The sequence below is a fragment of the Papilio polytes genome, unplaced genomic scaffold (genome assembly GCF_000836215.1).
Source record: "Papilio polytes unplaced genomic scaffold, Ppol_1.0 DF821544.1, whole genome shotgun sequence".
Lineage (NCBI taxonomy): Eukaryota > Metazoa > Arthropoda > Insecta > Lepidoptera > Papilionidae > Papilio > Papilio polytes.
The window spans coordinates 471,403-490,606 of NW_013527660.1; the positions used below are offsets into that span (position 1 = coordinate 471,403).

The 19,204-nt window shown below is 33.5% G+C and overlaps 2 protein-coding genes across 4 annotated transcripts; one reads left to right on the forward strand and one right to left on the reverse strand.

Annotated features, from left to right (window-relative positions):
• Window positions 1-816: 816 nt before the first annotated feature.
• Window positions 817-9,124, reverse strand: LOC106108386 (vacuolar protein sorting-associated protein 13B-like). Its single transcript, XM_013289546.1, has 11 exons — window positions 8,950-9,124; window positions 8,528-8,685; window positions 8,240-8,417; window positions 8,108-8,165; window positions 7,505-7,689; window positions 6,944-7,082; window positions 4,982-5,172; window positions 3,241-3,407; window positions 2,092-2,274; window positions 1,338-1,487; window positions 817-1,002 (listed from the first exon to the last, which is right to left on the reverse strand). The coding sequence occupies exons 2-11, from the start codon at window positions 8,612-8,614 to the stop codon at window positions 817-819; spliced, it is 1,524 nt and encodes a 507-aa protein (XP_013145000.1). The 5' UTR covers window positions 8,615-8,685; window positions 8,950-9,124.
• Window positions 9,125-9,261: 137 nt separating this feature from the next.
• Window positions 9,262-18,398, forward strand: LOC106108402 (protein angel homolog 1-like). Of its 3 annotated transcripts, XM_013289564.1 has the most exons (11): window positions 9,262-9,417; window positions 11,056-11,183; window positions 11,288-11,763; window positions 11,969-12,111; window positions 12,771-12,928; window positions 13,216-13,380; window positions 14,871-15,088; window positions 15,470-15,559; window positions 15,868-15,988; window positions 16,500-16,705; window positions 17,299-18,398. In XM_013289564.1, the coding sequence occupies exons 3-11, from the start codon at window positions 11,381-11,383 to the stop codon at window positions 17,450-17,452; spliced, it is 1,638 nt and encodes a 545-aa protein (XP_013145018.1). In that variant the 5' UTR covers window positions 9,262-9,417; window positions 11,056-11,183; window positions 11,288-11,380; the 3' UTR covers window positions 17,453-18,398. The 3 variants fall into 3 exon arrangements, with proteins under 3 accessions (XP_013145018.1, XP_013145017.1, XP_013145019.1); XM_013289563.1 differs by lacking the exon at window positions 11,056-11,183; XM_013289565.1 differs by lacking the exon at window positions 11,056-11,183 and having other exon boundaries at window positions 11,614-11,763.
• Window positions 18,399-19,204: the final 806 nt, after the last annotated feature.

Below are 19,204 nucleotides of genomic sequence, written 5' to 3' on the forward strand. Positions count from 1 at the left end.
GTCCGAGTGAAGTTAACAAAAAACAAAAGTGAGTAGCCTATATGTTCTTCCAGACCATCCTCTACATCTATGTCAAATTTTATCGAAATAACAGCCGTTTGGGTTACAAACTCTAGCAAACATCCATCCATCCATCTAAACTTTTGCATTTATATTATTAGTAAGATATACATTTCTTATACCATCTTAGTATAAATGCAAAGGCATAGATTGTTTACATTATAAGGTGGTCAACGAGCCCACCTGAATCCGTAGAAATAGCGAAACGACTGCCTAGACATTTGCAATCGTAGCATTGCCCCTTGCTCAACGGAAGATACGCACATAAATAGGATACTTTCCCTTGCTAAGCGTCTCCTCCACCGTTAAATCCACTTTTCCTTCCCATCCTTTCTTCTTAAGAAAAGAGTGAAGGGAAAAGGGACTAAAATTAGACCTCCAGAGACCACACTCATCAGACTGTACGAGGAATTGCTCCCACTTCACGCCTGTCTTCTGTGTGGTCGTGGTATTTGACCGGACGAACCGGCCTTGCAGTGCGAACATGTTAAAGCGGGCTCTACCACTATAGGATGGATGTTTGCTAGATAGTGTCTCTAAGAGCACGCGTACACCTTTGACTAAACTATCGCACAACTGTTTAATCGCTTAGATTCCTATGAGCTCATATGGAGATCTACTCAATTTTTACATTTGCTACTAAACAGTCGATTTGGCTGCGAATCAATCATCATTCGTACAACGCCGTACAACCGCTATAAAGCTTAAGAAATTTCCATGAAATTTGTTAGAAATTTGGATAAGTGTAGTACTATTTTACCTGTATTCAAAGTCGAGTGGTGGTTTATCATATGGGTTGAGGTGTGAGTGCGGCGGCGCGCGGTCGTGGCAGTACTCCACAAACACTACGGGCGACATCTGCACCCATAGCACGTCGTTGTCACCATCCTGAGGGACCTCTTTCCACCATTCGCTTTCCACGATGGTGCCCTCCGAAGTTTCCTGAAAATAACACTTATTAAAACAGGAAAATTATTTTATTATTATTATTATTCTCACCTCACTATACACCCCCACTGAGGGGCTCAGAGCCTAGAAAAATTCTTCTATTACATTTTTTAATCAAATCAATAACATTAATAAATTAATTCATCATCTCCCTTATATATTCACATAGAATCAGCACACCGGGTTTCCGCTTTCCAAATAACTCTCTCATCTCAGTCATTACTTACTTGATCTCACCTTACAGGCAATCCATCCATCTCTTTCTACGTCTATTTCTACCGGTGTATCTCCAAATAACTTTCTCCTTGTTTAATAAATTAATTGCTTACAGTATTAACAGGTTCAGGTGATGCTCGAAACTGTTCGTCCACAGCCAAGGCCGTCTCCACAGGACGGACGCCAAAGTTCTCTTCTGGCCAAACCCATGGCTCTTCTGACTTTTCAATGTTGCTCAAATATATAGTCGGCTCAAAATTAGCCTGTAAATAACAATATAATATATAATATAAACACAATCTTACCAATATTATAAATAGATTTATCCCGCTACTCAGTCCGCGTGGAATTAAAAAAAGTATGTAGCATACGTGTTATTCTAGTATACTCTATATCTAGGGTAAATTTCATCGCGATCCGATTAGCCGTTTAGGCTACAAATTCTAACATCTAAACTTTCGCATTTATAATATTAGTGGGATGCAAATGTAAATAGATATTTAAAGGCGTCTTAGATCCGCCAAAATAGCGAAAAGAACGTTGCCCACAGACACTCGCAATAGCAGAAGCGTTCTTTACCCTTAATCGACAGAGGACAAATTCACATAAAGATGATTCCCCTTCTATCTATGCGTCTCCTCCAACCTTTTCTTTTAAGAAAAAGGGTGGAAGGGAAAATGGACTAATGTTAGGTTTCCGGCAACACATCATAGTGTACGCGAAATTACTCCCCCTTCACGCCTATCTTTGTGGTTGTGGTATTTCACCGGGCGAGCCGGCGCTGCAGCTGCAGTGCGAAGTTGCACTAACAGTGGTAGGGCCCGATTTAACCTCGTGTTTAGCGTGCATTTCCACTGTTACAATTACCTGCGCGGGTAGCAATTGACCGCAGACGCATTTGCCGTGCGCGCGCAGCTCCAGCAGCCGGGCCCCGATGCGCACTCGCAGCGAAGTTGGCGCGCACTTTGAGAACTTAACAGCTGTATGCGTCGCTACTAGTTGCAGTACGGGACGCGCGCGACGCTTCCCGCTCATATCCGTCTCCATCATCTATAATGTAAAAACATTTAATAAAAAATAGCTGATTTATACCTAATGTTGCTCGCCACTTCGCCCGCGTGAAATTGAAAAATAGCAAAAATATAGCTTTGTTACTCAGTGATAACATAGCAAATGCAAACATTTTAATGGTGCAAGAATTTTTGAAATCGGTCCAGTAGTTTTTGAGTTATCACAATACATAAAAAGTCCAAAAAAACAATTCTTTCCTCTTTATAATATTATTATTGATTATAGGTTAATATTAAATTTGAGATTTTAAAATAATCTGAATACACTATGTACAATCGCGGAAATTTACGGTGTTACAGTTTTAGAAATATTGCCTTGTTTCTTGCAACGATACGAGCTTGTCGTTAACGAGTGATTTGCACAAACAAAGGAATAATATTAAAAATATATTAACGGTATATTAGTAAATGACCTTTTTTTCGCACAAACATTTAAAAGCTGTGTGGAATTGGTTTTTGTTCCGGGTTTCGTCTCAAAATGTTCAAATGATGTAGCTTTTGAGGTGGAACACAGTACAGTGAACGTTGTTTTTGCCTTTGAATAACGTTTATACTGCACTAACAAGAAGCGATTTTATTTCAGTAATCAATATCGGCCATACAATTACACAGCTCTACAGGTATACAGGGTGATTCTTAAGGGATTGATGAATAGTTTTATGGGGATAGACGACCTCAATAGCTATAGTTTAAGCGCAAAGTATGTTGGCCAATTTTGTATTGTTCTACAGTTACTTATTTTTTGTAAAAAAAACGAAATATATCGTATGTCCAAAATAACGTGGTTACGGTTCAAAAATTAATAAATATATAACTATAGAAAACCGGGCAACATACTTTGCGCTCAAACGATAGCTATTAAGGTGCTCTAACTCCATAAAACCGTCGATCCATCCGATAAAAATCACCCTGTATAAATCAGTAGAAATTTAGATACAATGCTTACTTTGAAAGTGAATGAGACGTCGTCAAAGTACACCGTCAGTATGAGCGGTACAGGTACGGGCACAGAGGGCGCCGCGTCCTCGGACTCATCGGAAGCCGGCAACCACGACCACGCCCACTCCGTCCAGCTCTCTGTACGCGCTCCTTCCAACGACGTCGATGAAGATCCTAAAATACAAATTACTATTTATTTTTACTAGCATTCGCCCGCAAATCCGTCTGCGTGGATTTAAAAAAAGATACAAAAAAGTCTATGTGTTCTTCCACACTATCCTCTACATCTGTGCCAAATTTCGTCGAATCCATTCTGTTGTTTTGCCTATGTTATTCAGAGATAAATTACCTTTCAACAGTGAAAGAATTTTTAAAATGGACCGGTACTTTTGAGTTATTCCAATACATACAAAAATACAAATCTTTCCTGTTTATAATATTAGTATAGATAACTCTGGAACCCCTAACTCTGGAACCCCTAAATTACTTTACTAAAAAATCACAATGCGATATTATGTTATGGTTCAAATGGGGATGTTTCCTAATGTTACAAATCCAAATAAAGTTATGTTTAATATTTTAAAGACAGCATTTTATAACCTATAATAACATTTAGAGACCTTGAATGTTTGTCTCAAATTAAATATAAATTAAAAACGCTGCAATATTTTTTACCCTCCATTACTCGATCTCAAACACCAATGACGTCACTTTCTTGCATATAACATGACAGTGTGACCAACTTCAGTGAATGTCAGTGCATTTTGTAGTTATATTTTTTTCTAAATGATTGTAATAATTGAGTTTGCGTGTTTTATATTATGAGAACTCCATTATTGAGTGTTTTTATAATTACGACATAAGTTATGAGCAAAACATTTTATGAATATTACAAAAAAAAAATATATCAAAATTCATAAGAGTAGCTTATAGTACAATTTAATTTATACCTGGTCACACTGGTGTAGGACGCAGTCACTGTTTACACACAAACATAATCTTCCACGAGAAGCAACAAGTGTAATTAATACGTTAAAAGTATCACCTTCTGTTCATTTTGGTTTTTTCATTTTTATCTCCATTACTAAAAACAACTTTAGACAACAAAGATTTACGAGTATTATCAATCAATGGTTCTTTCAAATTGACAGTGACAGGCCGTGACGCGAGGTTCGTATGCAAAGAAGTGACGTCATGGGACGTTTTGGGGGGAAATGAAAGAGTTGTTTTTATTTACGTGTTTTTTTATTGAAATAATGAGTATTATATTTTATGCTATTTTTTTTCGTGTTACATGGTTTATCTACAAAATAAAGACTATTCCAAAAATTAGGAAACATCCCCATTATGTCAGTACAGTTGGATAGCAGCGGAAGCCATGGTTTGTATAGGTTTACTGGCACAGTTGTGTACAATCGAGGAAATTGGCGGTACTTCACCTTAAAATTTACAATCGTTTGAAAATTTCAAATCGAGACGCAGGACAAAAATCAATACAACACAGCTTGTAAATGTGTTTATACGAAAAAAGTTGGTTAATGCTACACGGCTAGTTTCTTTATATTATTATATTTGCACTCACTGCTATTTAATAAGTTATTTATAGGCATAGGCGGAGTTTAATTCGTTCCAATAAACAAGGCAATTTTGCTAAAATGGTGCACCGCTGATTTCCGCGACTGTACATGCCAGAGCTTTGAGCATGATTCTTTTTTATTCTGAAGGACAAACGAAGTATGTTAACTGACCTGTTTGCGGCGGTGGTGTGATGAGTGGTGTTGGTGCTGGCGAGGCGGGCGGCGGCGGGCGCTCCCTGAGCAGCCGCACAAGAAGCGCCATTTGTTCGTTGCTGGCCCCGCCCGCCAGCCGCGCGGCGCGAGCCTGCACCCACACCGACAGCGGCCTCACACGTTTCGCTGACACAAGCCGAGTTAGTACCCTGGAATATAACAACTATACATTTGAATAGATCATTATCATCTCCCCCACCTTATCCTACTCCCGTAGGGTCGGCGCACCGGGTTTTCGTACTCCAAATAACTATCATCAGTCATCTCAGTCATCACTCTTCTTGATCATGTCACCTTAGACGTAATCCATTCATCTCTTTATAGCTCTACTTCTGCCGGTGTAGCACATTCATAGCTAACATCCTTCTTGTTACATGCGATTAACCCCTTCTCATTACATGCCCACCACCCTATCCTTTTACTCCTTATTTTCTCAACTACCGGGGCTACTCTCGAACTTTTACTAATAAACTTATACACTTGAAAATAGATATAGATATCTTAATAAATGACAACTGTTATTGCCAAGCGCAGTAAGGTTAGATAATTCAAATAATATCATTATTTTTAATTTGGTAAATGCAATTGCATTATAAAAGATTGTGTTATTATGAATAGCATGCGTTTAAGATTAGTGGGTTATATTCTTGTATACCTTTCTTGTGAAATCCAAAGTTTAGATGACAATATTATCTGACTACTTACTCTCAGTATTTTAAATATAAAGTATTTATTTGTATTTAAAATGTCCGGATTAACTGACGTTTCTGCTTTTTATTTTCTTTCGTCCGATTGAAATAAATACTGTTTTTTTGTCGATGTATTCAACATCAAATTTACACAAGTATAATAAAAGTTTTTTCGCAAATGCTATGCGCGCGAAAGCATAATTATTTTTTAAACCTTAGCAAAACGAGAAAAGAAAAACAAGGGGAACGGGAGCAGTATTGTTAAAATGCCATTATAATATTGACAGAGCCAGCATCAAAGAAAATAAAGCAATTGCTTGTAAGCTAATGAAAGAAATGTCTTCACATTTGATGGAAGTACATTCTTCAATTCGCTTTTAAAGTAGTAAAGATCACATAATATGGAGTGTGCTGTGGTCAGTTAACATTCATAGGTTACATATTACTTTCATAAAGCTAGAAGCTAACGCGCGACATTGATTATCTGATAACAACACAACAGAAGGAAAAATAATGCTCACTACTAAAGTCACAATTTTTTAATTCATATTTTTTACATACAAATACTGCTGAAAGTAAGTCCAAAAAATCCAGTAACATATTGGTTACTTGCTATGTATATTCGCGGAATTTCAACAAGTTCGCTTCAAGCAACAGATCAACTATGCATTTAAATTTTACTTTAGCAATGCAAGCAAAGTAATACTGTAATGTTTTTTTTTCTATTTCGCAATAGTCATATGTATGCTTACAAAATAATAATAGTTGAGATCGCTTCTGTTTTAATTTAATATAGTAATAAGTTAAACTAAAATTGTTAGTGATCGTTGACCAGTAACTTTGTTTTCATTTTGGTAATCATACTAATATTATAAATGCGAATGTTTAGATGGATGGATGTTTGTTAGAGTTTGTAGCCTAAACGGCTGAACGGATTTCGATGAAATTTGGCATAGATGTAGAGAATAGTCTGGAAGAACACATAGACTACTCACTTTTGTTTATTTAATACTACGCGGACGGAGTCGCGGGCGAACGCTAGTATTCTATATAAAATGTTTTATTGATCTACTATAAGATTATTAATATCGCTAGCCTAAACATACACTATTCATATTATAGAATTTATGAACAAAGGAAAGAGTGCTTCAAAAAAGTAATTAAACCCACAATCTTTAAATCACACAGAATGCTACCCTTTTATAAAAATGTAATAGCAAATTAGGATTACCTAAAGTCGAGCTGACATCTGTAAAGTAGAGGTTCCTGGTAGAAACGTATCTTGCCATCGGCATCAGCACGGTCCAGACACAATGTGAGATCGTCCAAGCGTACCAGTCTCCGTAGCGCAGGGTCGCCCACCTCTATGTCTGGAAATCAACACAACATATCAATATTACTATTCTTATAACATGTATTATTTTTATGAATGATTAGGTTTCGCTCATGACTCCGTAACCGCGATATATTAAAAAAACAAAAGTTAGTATCCTTTGTGTTCTCCCAGACTAGCTATGTCAAATTTCATTCATTACTGTTTAGGTTACAAACTGTAACAATTTCACATTAATAATACTAGTGGGATGTATTATTATATTCAAGATACATAAATTGTACAACATAATATTAATATTGTACATACATCACTATTGAGTAATTAATAATCAATTTTGTATTGATTCAACTTCGCTAAATGTTAAATTGTAATTATCTACATATCCCACTACAACAGAATCATATGTTCTTTACAATAAGTATTCTGTCTATTAGTTAAATTACTTCACTTGCTCACCAGCAAATGCAGGGTTCCAATTAGAGTCAGCGCTATCAACTGCCAAGTGTTTGATGTTCAGCGACAGTACAATATCATCCTGCACATACTTCACAATGAGATGGTGTACACGCACACTAATGTTGCTGACAACGCGGCGGACCAACGCACGCATATACCCTGGCGGGGCTTCCACTACTTGGTTCCTGAAATATATTTACTTTTAAGTAATAGCATATAAAGTATACATCTATAAGTAATTTTATTAAGAATTGTTCAGAAGTCAGGATAGTTTAGGAAGTGGTAAACAGGAATAAGAAATGGTCAGAGTAACATATGCTATCATGATTTTCAACATGTATAAAATATACAAATACATCATAATATTATAGCAAGATAGTGTGCCGACATAATATAGTTTGACTCATCCCCACTGGTACAGATATCCTTGTTGGTCTATACATTTGTATTAAAATCATAAATGTAGAATTCTGATAACAATTTATTAATGACATTATAATGTAATAAATAATTTGTATGATAAGATAAGGCGATATATATTGTTTAAGTACATACAACTACAAAAAATGTATTTGTTATTAATCTATACATTTTAAAACTTACCTGGGTACTTCAGGTTCAGTAGTCTCTTCTGGAGGTGAATGAAGACTTAGGATACATTCTGTAATATTACAAGTTGTAATGTTTAAGATCAAAATAAAATTTTACAAATACCACTATAAAACTGAACCATACCTATAGTGTCAATGGTGATAGTTATGGGTTCGGACATAATCTTGGTCCATGGTACCCTGATAAGTAGTTCATGTATTCGACCAGAGACAAGAGTAAATGGCAGGGCAATAACTTGCTGCAATACATCTGGTTTGAGAACTAGATTGTGAAGTGCTACACCTCCGCCCCATAGTGATACCTAAAAATATTGCAATGCTTAATTATTTGAGATCAATTTGTATGCTAGTCTCTTGACTATGTCATAAATATGAATAATCTTAAAGGCACTTTAAATGTCTTGTTACTTACTTGGGCATCAGCTGGCCTAAAGTCTTTTACGTATTTTTCAATATAGCTTAGTAATATAGGAGTGATATAAGACTCAATGTTAAACATCTTTGTAGGTTGTGTACAACACAACTAAATTTATAGTGTCTTTTTTCTCTAATTCTACATACTCCACGTAGCTGTAAACAAGAAAATATTTTAATAAACACATTCAATAAATTAAGTGCTGTATAAATAATTAACCACTTCATTGTCACTATTTTCAAGTATTATTATTTCATCATTTACAAAAAAAAAGGACCTAAAACATTACCGCGCAGGTAAAACACAAGGAAGTATTTACAGTGATGACTTTTTAAGTTAGGAAATTTATAATTATCAGCAAATAAGATATTAAAACGAATTTAACTTGGGTACAATACTAAAATATTTGGTTTAATTACTTCAATTTCCTGATCTTCTTTAAGCTTATTACATTTCCATCATTGGTGCTGGACGTTCACAATTAGTTTCTTCATAATTTTACAGTAATTTATTAGAATTAAACCACTTTATAGCAACTTTGATTTATAATCATGGGCTGTGATGTTTGTGTTTTTGATTACGCCAAAATTTTGACAGTTGCGTTCTATGCTTGGACGACTTAGCACAGAACATAGTAAATTGACGACCAATGTTGTTAGTTGTTAAAATGGAAGTTAATATATTATCTGTGCAAAGCGCATTATTTGTATACTTTACTTTCCTTTATTTATTCTTTGGCGAATGGAGAAAATGTCAAATGATATGATATCAAATAATCAAATAGTTAAATAAGCAAATGTGGTTAATGTAGTATAGTGGTATAGTTTGGAGCTTGGCAGAGCAATTATCTTGGCGTTTGGCGTTAAAATCAACGATAGGAAAGATCGGTGGGTCATTAAAAATGTATTTGTAGATTTATATGTTGTCAAGGTATTTCTGTTTGCCTTTTGAAAGAACGAGCTAATACGATTGAGTTTACTCAATTTTTTTGTAATTTTTTCCACCTGGGCTGCTTTACTATTCTTGTACATAAACTGATTTTCGTGTTAGTGTTTGTGTGGTTTGTATTTGTTATATAACATAAAAATAAACATGCTTATGTTTTTTTTTAAATTATCTATTGCAATAAATGGATATCTCACAGTAGAAGTGGATGTCGTTTATTTACATTTAAGCAGCGAATTGTATGTTGTATTATTTATATATTTGTATATTTATTCAATCATAACAAATTTTGGTGAAGATTGTAATTTTCCACATCAAATTAAATTACGATTTTGTACACCAATCCAATATCTTCCTAAATTTATTTAGTAGGTATTTTATAATCCTTACAATGTTATCTTCATTGATTTACCTATGGCTTTGTTTGGCTTGATTATTGGCATGGCTTTGTTGACATGAAGAGATAATAAATTGATTTAAACAATGTAAACCATGTTACATTGTAGTATTCCCACTTTGGTATAACTATGATGTTTTGACTAAATATTATCAAAAACAAAGATTGTTTTAATTGTATATGATATTTAATAGTGTAGGCCTAAAGAATTGTAAACAAGGTAACAAGCCCTGGGGTGTTTACATGTCATAGATTGCAAAATTGCAATAACAAAGGGAACTTGAACAGTAAAAAAATATCATCCAACCATTAACTATCATTATACAGTAACCTTTACTAGACCTTGCCCAGTAACAAAATTAACATATTTATTTCTGGAAATGACATATCTATAAAAAATAATAAATAAGAATGCTGTCAACAAAAAAAAACAATTGTCAGTTTCCATCTGGTTTTTGTCCATAAAACATTCAAACTATTCTATTTTTTTTTGGTTGTAGAGTCGATGAACTCAACTGTGCATAAACTATCTTATATCCTTTTGTGCTGTCAGTATTTGACCTTTATTGTTTACCACATGTTTGTTTTCAATATGCCATTAGTCATATTGAGACAAATTGTCTTTTCTGTTGGAGACAAAGACTACAAATCGATTTTTACATATTAGCACATCTTTAATTAAATCTGAAGGTAAATTTTCAAAGATTAATGTAAGTATTGATAAATATTGTTTGTAAGGTGCTAGAAAAAAACAAGTGGCCTATTTAAAGTTGTTTTAAAATAAAAGCAATTACCACAACAAGTATTAAACTGCTACTGTAACTTGTATATTGTTTTTAAAAAGTTGTTATTTTACATTCACTTAAAAAAATCAAGATCTGTACCATTTAACCTATATAAAATGATTTATGCCATCCATTAACATCACCTAAATATTTATACTTTAGTTACTATAAAAAAACAAGGATTTACCTGTAAATACTTTATTTTGTATTAAATTTACATTGTATCTGTTATTTTCGTACATGTATAAAACCAGCGCTTGTCGATGATCCCACCTAGACATATACATAGCATGAAATTAACATGCGATTGTCAGATCACTGTAAAGTGTGAAACAAAAAGAATATAAAGAAAGCTCAACAGATAAGATTATAATAATTGAAAGTTTTTATGTAAACAGATTATTTCGTGATTAATAAACCAGTCCTTGATCACAATTTTATTGATGCAATCACAATGTTGTAATGGTGGTGCCCTTGTGTCAGTCTGCTTTGGAGTGGACTACTACTAGCATGGCTTTCAATAAATGTTAGTTGCATAATTATTTATTCATTAAATTGCTTTATTTCTTTGTACATATATATTTATATTCTTCACTTAACACAAATACAATAATGTTTTTTTCTTTGCAGCTCCCAATACTGAACATTACAGGGCAAAATATATGTGATCCAAAGAACTGTATAAGATTAATGATAAGTGAAGATTTTCGTACCTAGTCATGAATGGGCATTTATAAAATAGTTGTAAATACTAGTGAACATGTTAACTTAACTTTATACATTTGTATAGATATGCTGAATTTGACAAACAGTTTTTACAGATGCTTGAAGCCCACATGCGAAAATTTAACTTACAAAATATATTCACTAGCTTTCTCACAACTAAGTTGTAGAAGCGCGTTATGCAGTTCTGTATACAATCAAAGATCGTCATTCATCCCATTCATTCACAACAGCCAACAGTGCCGGCTGCTTGCTAATAAAAGGAAGAGATTTCGCTCCAAGAAGCCATTTGCTAATTCAAATGCGGAAATAACAGTCAAGTCAATGGGTGATTCATTCCAGCCGTCATTTAACCATGTCAGTTATGGGGGACAGTTCAATGTGTAAGTTTTAATTATTATATTAACTTATATTTATTATTATCTGCAATTTTATTCATAATTAACTAATACATTAATTATATAAAATCACTTTTTTTTATTTATTTTATCACAATGCTACTACGTAATTCGCCATAATTGTTTTATTTTTACGTTTTATGTAATAAAATAAAAAACATTAAGTTAATTAAAAATTTATTGTTATTAGATTGTCGGAAGATGAAAATAATTCATGGATTCAGTTAAATAGCTCGGCCTCGACAACCAACGATAACCGAAATATACGAAGGGAAATACCTCCAAATTTTAGAGTATGGGAGCCAGTTGGAAAGCGGACTAATACTTATGATGGTAGGATATTCTACAATCTTACTTCTTACTTCTTACTAATATTATAAATGCGAAAGTTTAGATGGATGGATAAACGGCTGAACGGATCTCTATGAAATTTGGCACAGGTTTAGAGCATAGTCTGAAAGAACACATAGGCTACTTTTTATCCCGGGAATAGTTACGGTTTCCATGGGATTCATTAATTTAGTTTTTTAATGTTTACTCGATCATTCTGCAACGGTTCAACATATCGTATTGAAATTTGGCACAGATATAAAACAACGTCTGGAGTACACATGGGATAAGCTTCATCCCCGAGAAATGTCCGGTTCCCGAGGGATACGTAACTTTTTGTACTTTATATAGTTTGTATGTTTTCTAATACCACGCAGACGAAGTCGCGGGCAACAGCTCGTCTTAAATAAATATGAAAAACACACTTCAATTAGATCTAATCAAGGTTGCAGGAGTATGTTGGATTAGGATCACTGATCATTGGGGAGCCACTATAACTGGATTATTATGAAATTTCGAACGGCTTTTTATTTGTTATAAGGTCTATGGAAAAAACTAATAAGGTTGACACCATATTCTTTCCGTAGTATGAGTTTTAACTTCCCTTTATTTATTTTTTACAAAGCATGAATTCAATCAGGTAACAGAGGTTTTTGTTTCAGGCAACAATTTTAATTTTAAAGTTGTTTCATACAATGTTCTGGCGCAGTGTCTATTGGAGGCATATCCACATCTCTATAAAAACTGCTATCCGCACGACCTTAAGTGGCATGCGCGTGCAACACGACTTTACACCGAGATTCTCCATCTGCAACCTGATGTAAGTGTCCTGTTAAACAAACCATCAAATTCCACAGCCATAACAGTTGTATTGAAATATTTTATCGTCTCTCTTCTTTTAAAGAATGAGAGTGATGACAATATGTGTTCTATTTGTAGATACTATTTACAGTGTTATTATTTCCCCCGATATGTAATTAAACATTTTGATTTAGCATTGACATTTCTCACTCACAAACAAACCCTTCAGTAGAGACGTATAGTGAGATAGAAGTATTATTAAGCAAATTGTAACAATTTATTATGATTTAATTTATGTTGTTGTAGATATTGTGTCTCCAAGAAGTTCAAGCATCACATGTAGGCAGTTTCTACTCAAAGTTCGAGGAGATGGGCTATTATGGTGTTTTTAAACAAAAAACTGGTCACCGAAAAGATGGCTGTGCTATATATTTTAAACGATCCATGTTTCATCTTGAAGATCATATTAATGTAAGTTAATTTCATGTTTGATAAATCTGTTAAAAAAGTACGAAATTCTTCTACGACTACTTAACGCCTTTCGAATTTGAACGATTTTTTTATCAGACAACCAAATCATCTAAAAATCAACTATTTTAATTACGTTCACTAAATATGCTTTGTTATTACATACATCATTGATAATTTCATATTTTTATTACGGTAGCGCTCCGCTGATATTACCGTTTTATTTTTTTCTTTTGTTTCACTTTTTCGTCCTGTAGTTAATATATTGGACTCTGACCTAATTAATTTGGTTTAGATGAATAAAAAAGTGTTTACTTGTAAATGCCATCAATCAAAGCATCATCACCCATTGTTAATTTGCCGGTAGTCGATTTATTACTAAACATGCCTCAAATGGCTAAGTGTTGTCATTCGATTTGATATATACAGCGTGTGTTGCAGTAAAAAAAACTAATTAAAAAAGTCCTGTACAATAATCATCGATCAGAGGGATTGCACCGTCAAAAATCTCTGAAAAATAGTGACAATTGATGTTCTCAAAGTATTTGGTAAAGTTATCAAGGTTAAAATTTATTTTAACAATACTTTTGTGCTTTGTCTGAAAAAAAATTATGTAGTCCACGAGTCGACAAAATCTTCAAAGCCATCTAAAAAGAAATAACTATCGATGCTTATTATATATTCGAGCAGTAGTCCCAAAAGAGAACAATCTTTGAATAAATTTTGATTTTTGTATTACATGTCTACACGTGTACACTATCCTGAACTGTTCCGAAGGTCTCCTATTGTTATACAGCACAAGGCGCTGATCTTCAGAATTGTCTAATAAAGATTTGGATGTTCTATTATTTTGTTAAGCACACGGCTTCATACAATATTAACATCTTTGATGCGCAGATATTTATCTTAACTAGTCATATACTTTATGAAAAATTTTAAAAATAGATTTTGAATATTAAGAATTTAAAAAAAAATTGCTAAGGATATGAATATTAAAATACTTGTATATGGCGAAGCCAGAACCTCTTTTATCTCGTCTGACTTAACCATAGGTTTTTTACAATTATCGCCTATTGCTGTCGATGTATTGTTTTTTACAGTTTTATAACAAATAGTAAACAGTTTGACAGTTTGTACATATGATTAAAAAAATTAATATGTCAAAGGTATCTAGCTAAATTTATACTATGATATAAATTTTCATTCTTAAACATTAGATTCTGCTCAGTATTAGTGACAAAATTAAATGGATTTTAATAGCAACATAGTTAAATAATCAGTCTGTATCTGTCTACTACTATATTGACCTAAAATTCTTTCCATAGTAAGACTTGTACGTAATCAACTTCCCCTTTTCCTAGTAAGGGTCGGCATAGTATTTGCTATTCTTCCATATATTTATTTTTTATAACACGACCTCTAACGCCAAATACTCCTAGGGATTACTTAATACTTGTATATAATAAATACATGTATTGTATACGAATGTATAGGTGGAGTTTTACCAGCCGGATCTGCCGATGTTGAATCGTGACAATGTGGGCATTGCTCTGCGCCTCATCCCTCGCAACCCCCGCGCCGCCCCCGCACCCTTCGTCATCGCGACCACTCATCTCCAGTACCACCCCAAGAGGACAGACCTACGTCTAGCTCAGATACAACTGTTCCTCGCAGAAATTGACCGCTTCGCGTACTATAACGACGGCAAGCAGTGAGTTGCCGTATATATTTATTTTATGAACATTATTTTCTGTAAGTCAATATTTATTAAATGTTACTTCACTTACTGAACTCAGTGACGTTTTTTGCCACTGTTGGAGTGGTTTAATGTAAAATTCTCATACTTATTATAGTATAAGGGAGACCATTTACTGATTGAGTACGCTAGTTGGTTACTTGTATAAGTGATGTTTCAAATTGCTGAGGCAAATGTATAAAATTTATTTTAATTGCGACTGTTTTTCTGTTTAGAATAAAGCTATACAGCGACTGCTAATTATGTTATGCGAATTGAATACTTTAAAACTCGTCGTATTGTGTCGGTATATTTTCCAATTATTTAGTTTCAATGGTAAATTACAATACATTTCAGAGCCGGATACTACCCTATAATACTGACGGGCGATCTGAATTCACCACCGAACAGCGCTATCGTACAATTACTAGGAAAAGGACATGTTTGGTAAGGTTTAAGTTTATATTTAACTTGCTGATGCTCCCGACTTCGTCCGCCTAAAATAACTAAATAACACTTCTAATGGTGAAAGAAATAGTAAAATCGGACCAGTAGTTTTCACGTGAATTGAATACATACAAAAATACAAGTGTCTCCTTTTTATATTACTAGTATACAAGTGTACATATAGATATAGATATAGTAATCTATAGTTAGTAAATCTTTTCTCACATAGCATATATCTGTAGAAAAATACCAAAACATAAAAACTCTGCGTAAGAATCACTAATTCTGAACTATGTTAATTTTTTCAGTGCGGCTCCATTCCGAGATGATTCTGATTGGAGTAAAATAGGTGTGACCGACAATTGTCAACATCTTTCCGTGTATTTGAGTCGACAGAGAGGAATTACTGCTGACACCAGTATGTTAAAGGTAGCTTATTGTATAGTTGTTTCCCTATCTTTGTCCTCGAGGATAAAAAAAAAGATTATTAGTAGCTTGTTCAGTTGGTAATTTTTTTGCAGTTGGTAATCTATCTCTGTTATAAATATCCAGATCCTTTTAACAATTTTGAAGTTACTAACATCCACAAAATTATCTTAATTTTCGCATGTATATTAGTAAGATAGCACTTTCTATCCCAAGAGATTACTCTCTTACGCATTATTTTTTTTTTTTTGACATGTGACAACATTAATTTCCATATGGCATGTTAAGTGTAAACGACGAGCTTACCTTCACTTAAAACTGTTTATAATAATTGCTTAGTACTTGATTATTGCTTAATTGCTATTAATCAATATTCAAGTATTAAGCATATATGCTAATAAGCAAAATATAATATAGATGATTGGTTAAAATATCACAAATTTATTTACAACTGCTATAAGACCAATATATAGGATGAAAAGCTAACTGAAGTTATATTTATTTGTGATTGCAGATTTTTAACTCCGAGCACGGTAAGGACTATATACCTCCAGCGGTGTCAGCCGACGGTAGCGGGGAGTACAGTGCGTTGTTCAACAGCGGTGAGCTGACGCATCCTCTCAGCCTCATCTCAGTGTACGGTCAGCACAAACCTGATGGCGCGCCGGAGGCCACCACCTTCCAGAACTTCTGGCTTACTGTGGACTATATATATTTTAGGTATGCCTAATTCGAAATTCTTGTTGTATTATATTACGAGCTGTTCCCGTGGGGCTTTATCCGCATGAAATTGTAATTTTTTTTTTACATTTGTCAAAATCTCAATTGCAAATGTCAAAATTCAAATGCACAAATGACATTGAAGTGACATTGGATCAATTACCGGTACCGTGGCAACCTTACTTCCATGATGTCAGCTTAAGTTTATGCTCCCTATTCCTACATGAGGGTATTTTAGAATTTATCTAACCTTAAGTTTTATTGCGTGTCTGAAGCGTGTCGTAAATGTAGAGCTTTTTATTATAGAAATAATTATTTAAAAATATGCTTTGATTGCTGACATCCTACGCCACTAAGTAATGCGTGTTTATGCTTTATTATATTAGTATAGGTATAGAAGTATAGATTTTATAACGAAATCTTAAAGTTACAATCCGAAATCTTTAATCTCAGGTTGAAAACATGGTTCATATGGAATGGTGTTTTTTATTAGATAACAATGACCCATATAAGATTAAATGCATATGCCTACCTAAAACTATACTCATTACAGAATCCTTAATGTTTATTAAAATTATTTACATCTCTTACAGTCGTTGCAGTACGTTGCGACTTTTGGAACGCCTCCGTTTGCCTACAGATGCGGAATGTATGGAGTTGGGTCCACTTCCTAACCACGTGTACGGCTCTGATCATCTAGCTCTCGCGGCTATTTTCGAATTAAAACCACCTATCGCAAATTTATAACCCAAAGTCCAACGAAACATTCGACTGCATTGATACTAGTATTGATATCTCTGTTTTTCTCTAAAACAATGAAAGAGATGGATGTCAATGACCGACGCTTTGGTAGAACCATGCGCAAGGAATTCCTTTTTCTTTGAATAAATTAATTTCTTTCTTTCTTCAATAAAAGTATCATTGCATTCGAAAACTACAGCTGCAGCCGCGACAGCGAACCGAAACGGAAGCGGTGCCTGCAATTTCGTTAGAATACTACGCGAAATCTAATAACTTGGCAAATTCTTTGCTTTTCGTTTTCTAGTTTTACTGCCGCTCACAGTCGTTTAATAGTTACTAAATCTACACTGAAGAACTGTGCGGCAGTTACTATGTTTCGTTTTGCAGTTCGCTTTCGTGGCTTATAAACCCGCTACGAACCTTCGGTTTTAACTGAACAGTTAAAAGTGTGTGTAGACAAAACTTAACTGTTATTTGAATTGTACAGTTAAAGTTAAATCTCTTTTAGTTAAAACTGAAGTTGTGTAGAGGTTTACATGTAAAGATAAATTTTATTTTTAATTATTAGTATGTCTATTTTCGCTAAATCTTCCTAAATCATTTTCTATGAGAGAGTTTTATATATTTTAACCTTTTTAATTTATCGGTTATGTGATGCAATCACGGTTCTTAGCCACATTTTTTAATAGTACATAAAATTGTTGTGTACTGTATTTTAATATTTTTATATTTTAAAATCTGTATTTGATTAAGTAACACTTATATGATAACAGAGTTGTTTCTTCATTACTGTGAGTCACATAGTGTTGTCTCTATTTTGTCAAAGAGAATGAAAGAGGCGACGATAATAGTCACTGCAGTGTAGTTTTGAACTAACAACTATATACTGCATAGCTGTCTTTATTTAGAAAAATCTTTAATTACAAGTATTTTGATGATTGTCATTATTGAATCTTGTGTTTTATTATCTATTTTAAACAGATCACAGTTTTAATCTGTCTTGAAAATTTTTGTCTGTTTTGATCCTTTTAAGTAATTATAAATTGAACAAACTCTTTGTTACATCTGAATTATGAACGTTTAATTTTCTTGCAATATTTTTATCTATGTTAAATAAAAACAAAAGAAGTATTTTAAATGTCAGAATTTGTAATATTTTAAGAATATTGTAAAATATTGGTGTATAAAAATAAATGCCACGCATTTGTCTTAAAAAGAAAAAAAAATGAGAAAAACGGAATGTCTGTTATTGTGCGACTTGTTGACTTGATGAATGTTAAATTAGATTTCGTCATAATATCATACGTATAAATTTCTTATATAGACCGACAAAGTTATTTGATCCGGTGAGCATAATTGATGTTCACAAAGATTTTGTGTGACGATTTTCTCTTTTATACATTTTTCTATAGTTTTATATATTTTCTGATAGAACTATCTTAGCGGCAGCTTACAGACTAGTTCACTCAATAGGTCAGATATCCTAGTCTGACTATACACAGTTTAATTTAATTGACGTTTTCACCTGACTAAAAGTATAGGGACCGATAATGTAATTATCGAACCCAATTATTATCAATCAAAGACATTGAAAAAATATATAGACTAGACATAGGGAACAACATTTTTCATCAGTAACTTCTTTGTACAGTAATAATGTTAAATTTGACAAGCCGAGACATTTCTCAGTGCTTGAATTATTTATTTATTTGCTTGTTTGTGATTTATGTGAAAAATGTTTCAAGTGAAATGTCAACT

Excerpts from the sequence above, each read along its gene's own strand:
- LOC106108386 (XM_013289546.1), bottom strand. The coding sequence starts at position 8,614 with ATGTTTAACATTGAGTCTTATATCACTCCTATATTACTAAGCTATATT. Across the intron at positions 8,166-8,239 it reads TATCACCATTGACACTATAG|AATGTATCCTAAGTCTTCAT; the intron begins GTATGGTTCAGT and ends GTAATATTACAG. Across the intron at positions 7,083-7,504 it reads TTGGAACCCTGCATTTGCTG|ACATAGAGGTGGGCGACCCT; the intron begins GTGAGCAAGTGA and ends GTTGATTTCCAG.
- LOC106108402 (XM_013289564.1), top strand. The coding sequence starts at position 11,381 with ATGGGCATTTATAAAATAGTTGTAAATACTAGTGAACATGTTAACTTA. Across the intron at positions 15,989-16,499 it reads CTGACACCAGTATGTTAAAG|ATTTTTAACTCCGAGCACGG; the intron begins GTAGCTTATTGT and ends TTGTGATTGCAG. Across the intron at positions 16,706-17,298 it reads GTGGACTATATATATTTTAG|TCGTTGCAGTACGTTGCGAC; the intron begins GTATGCCTAATT and ends CATCTCTTACAG.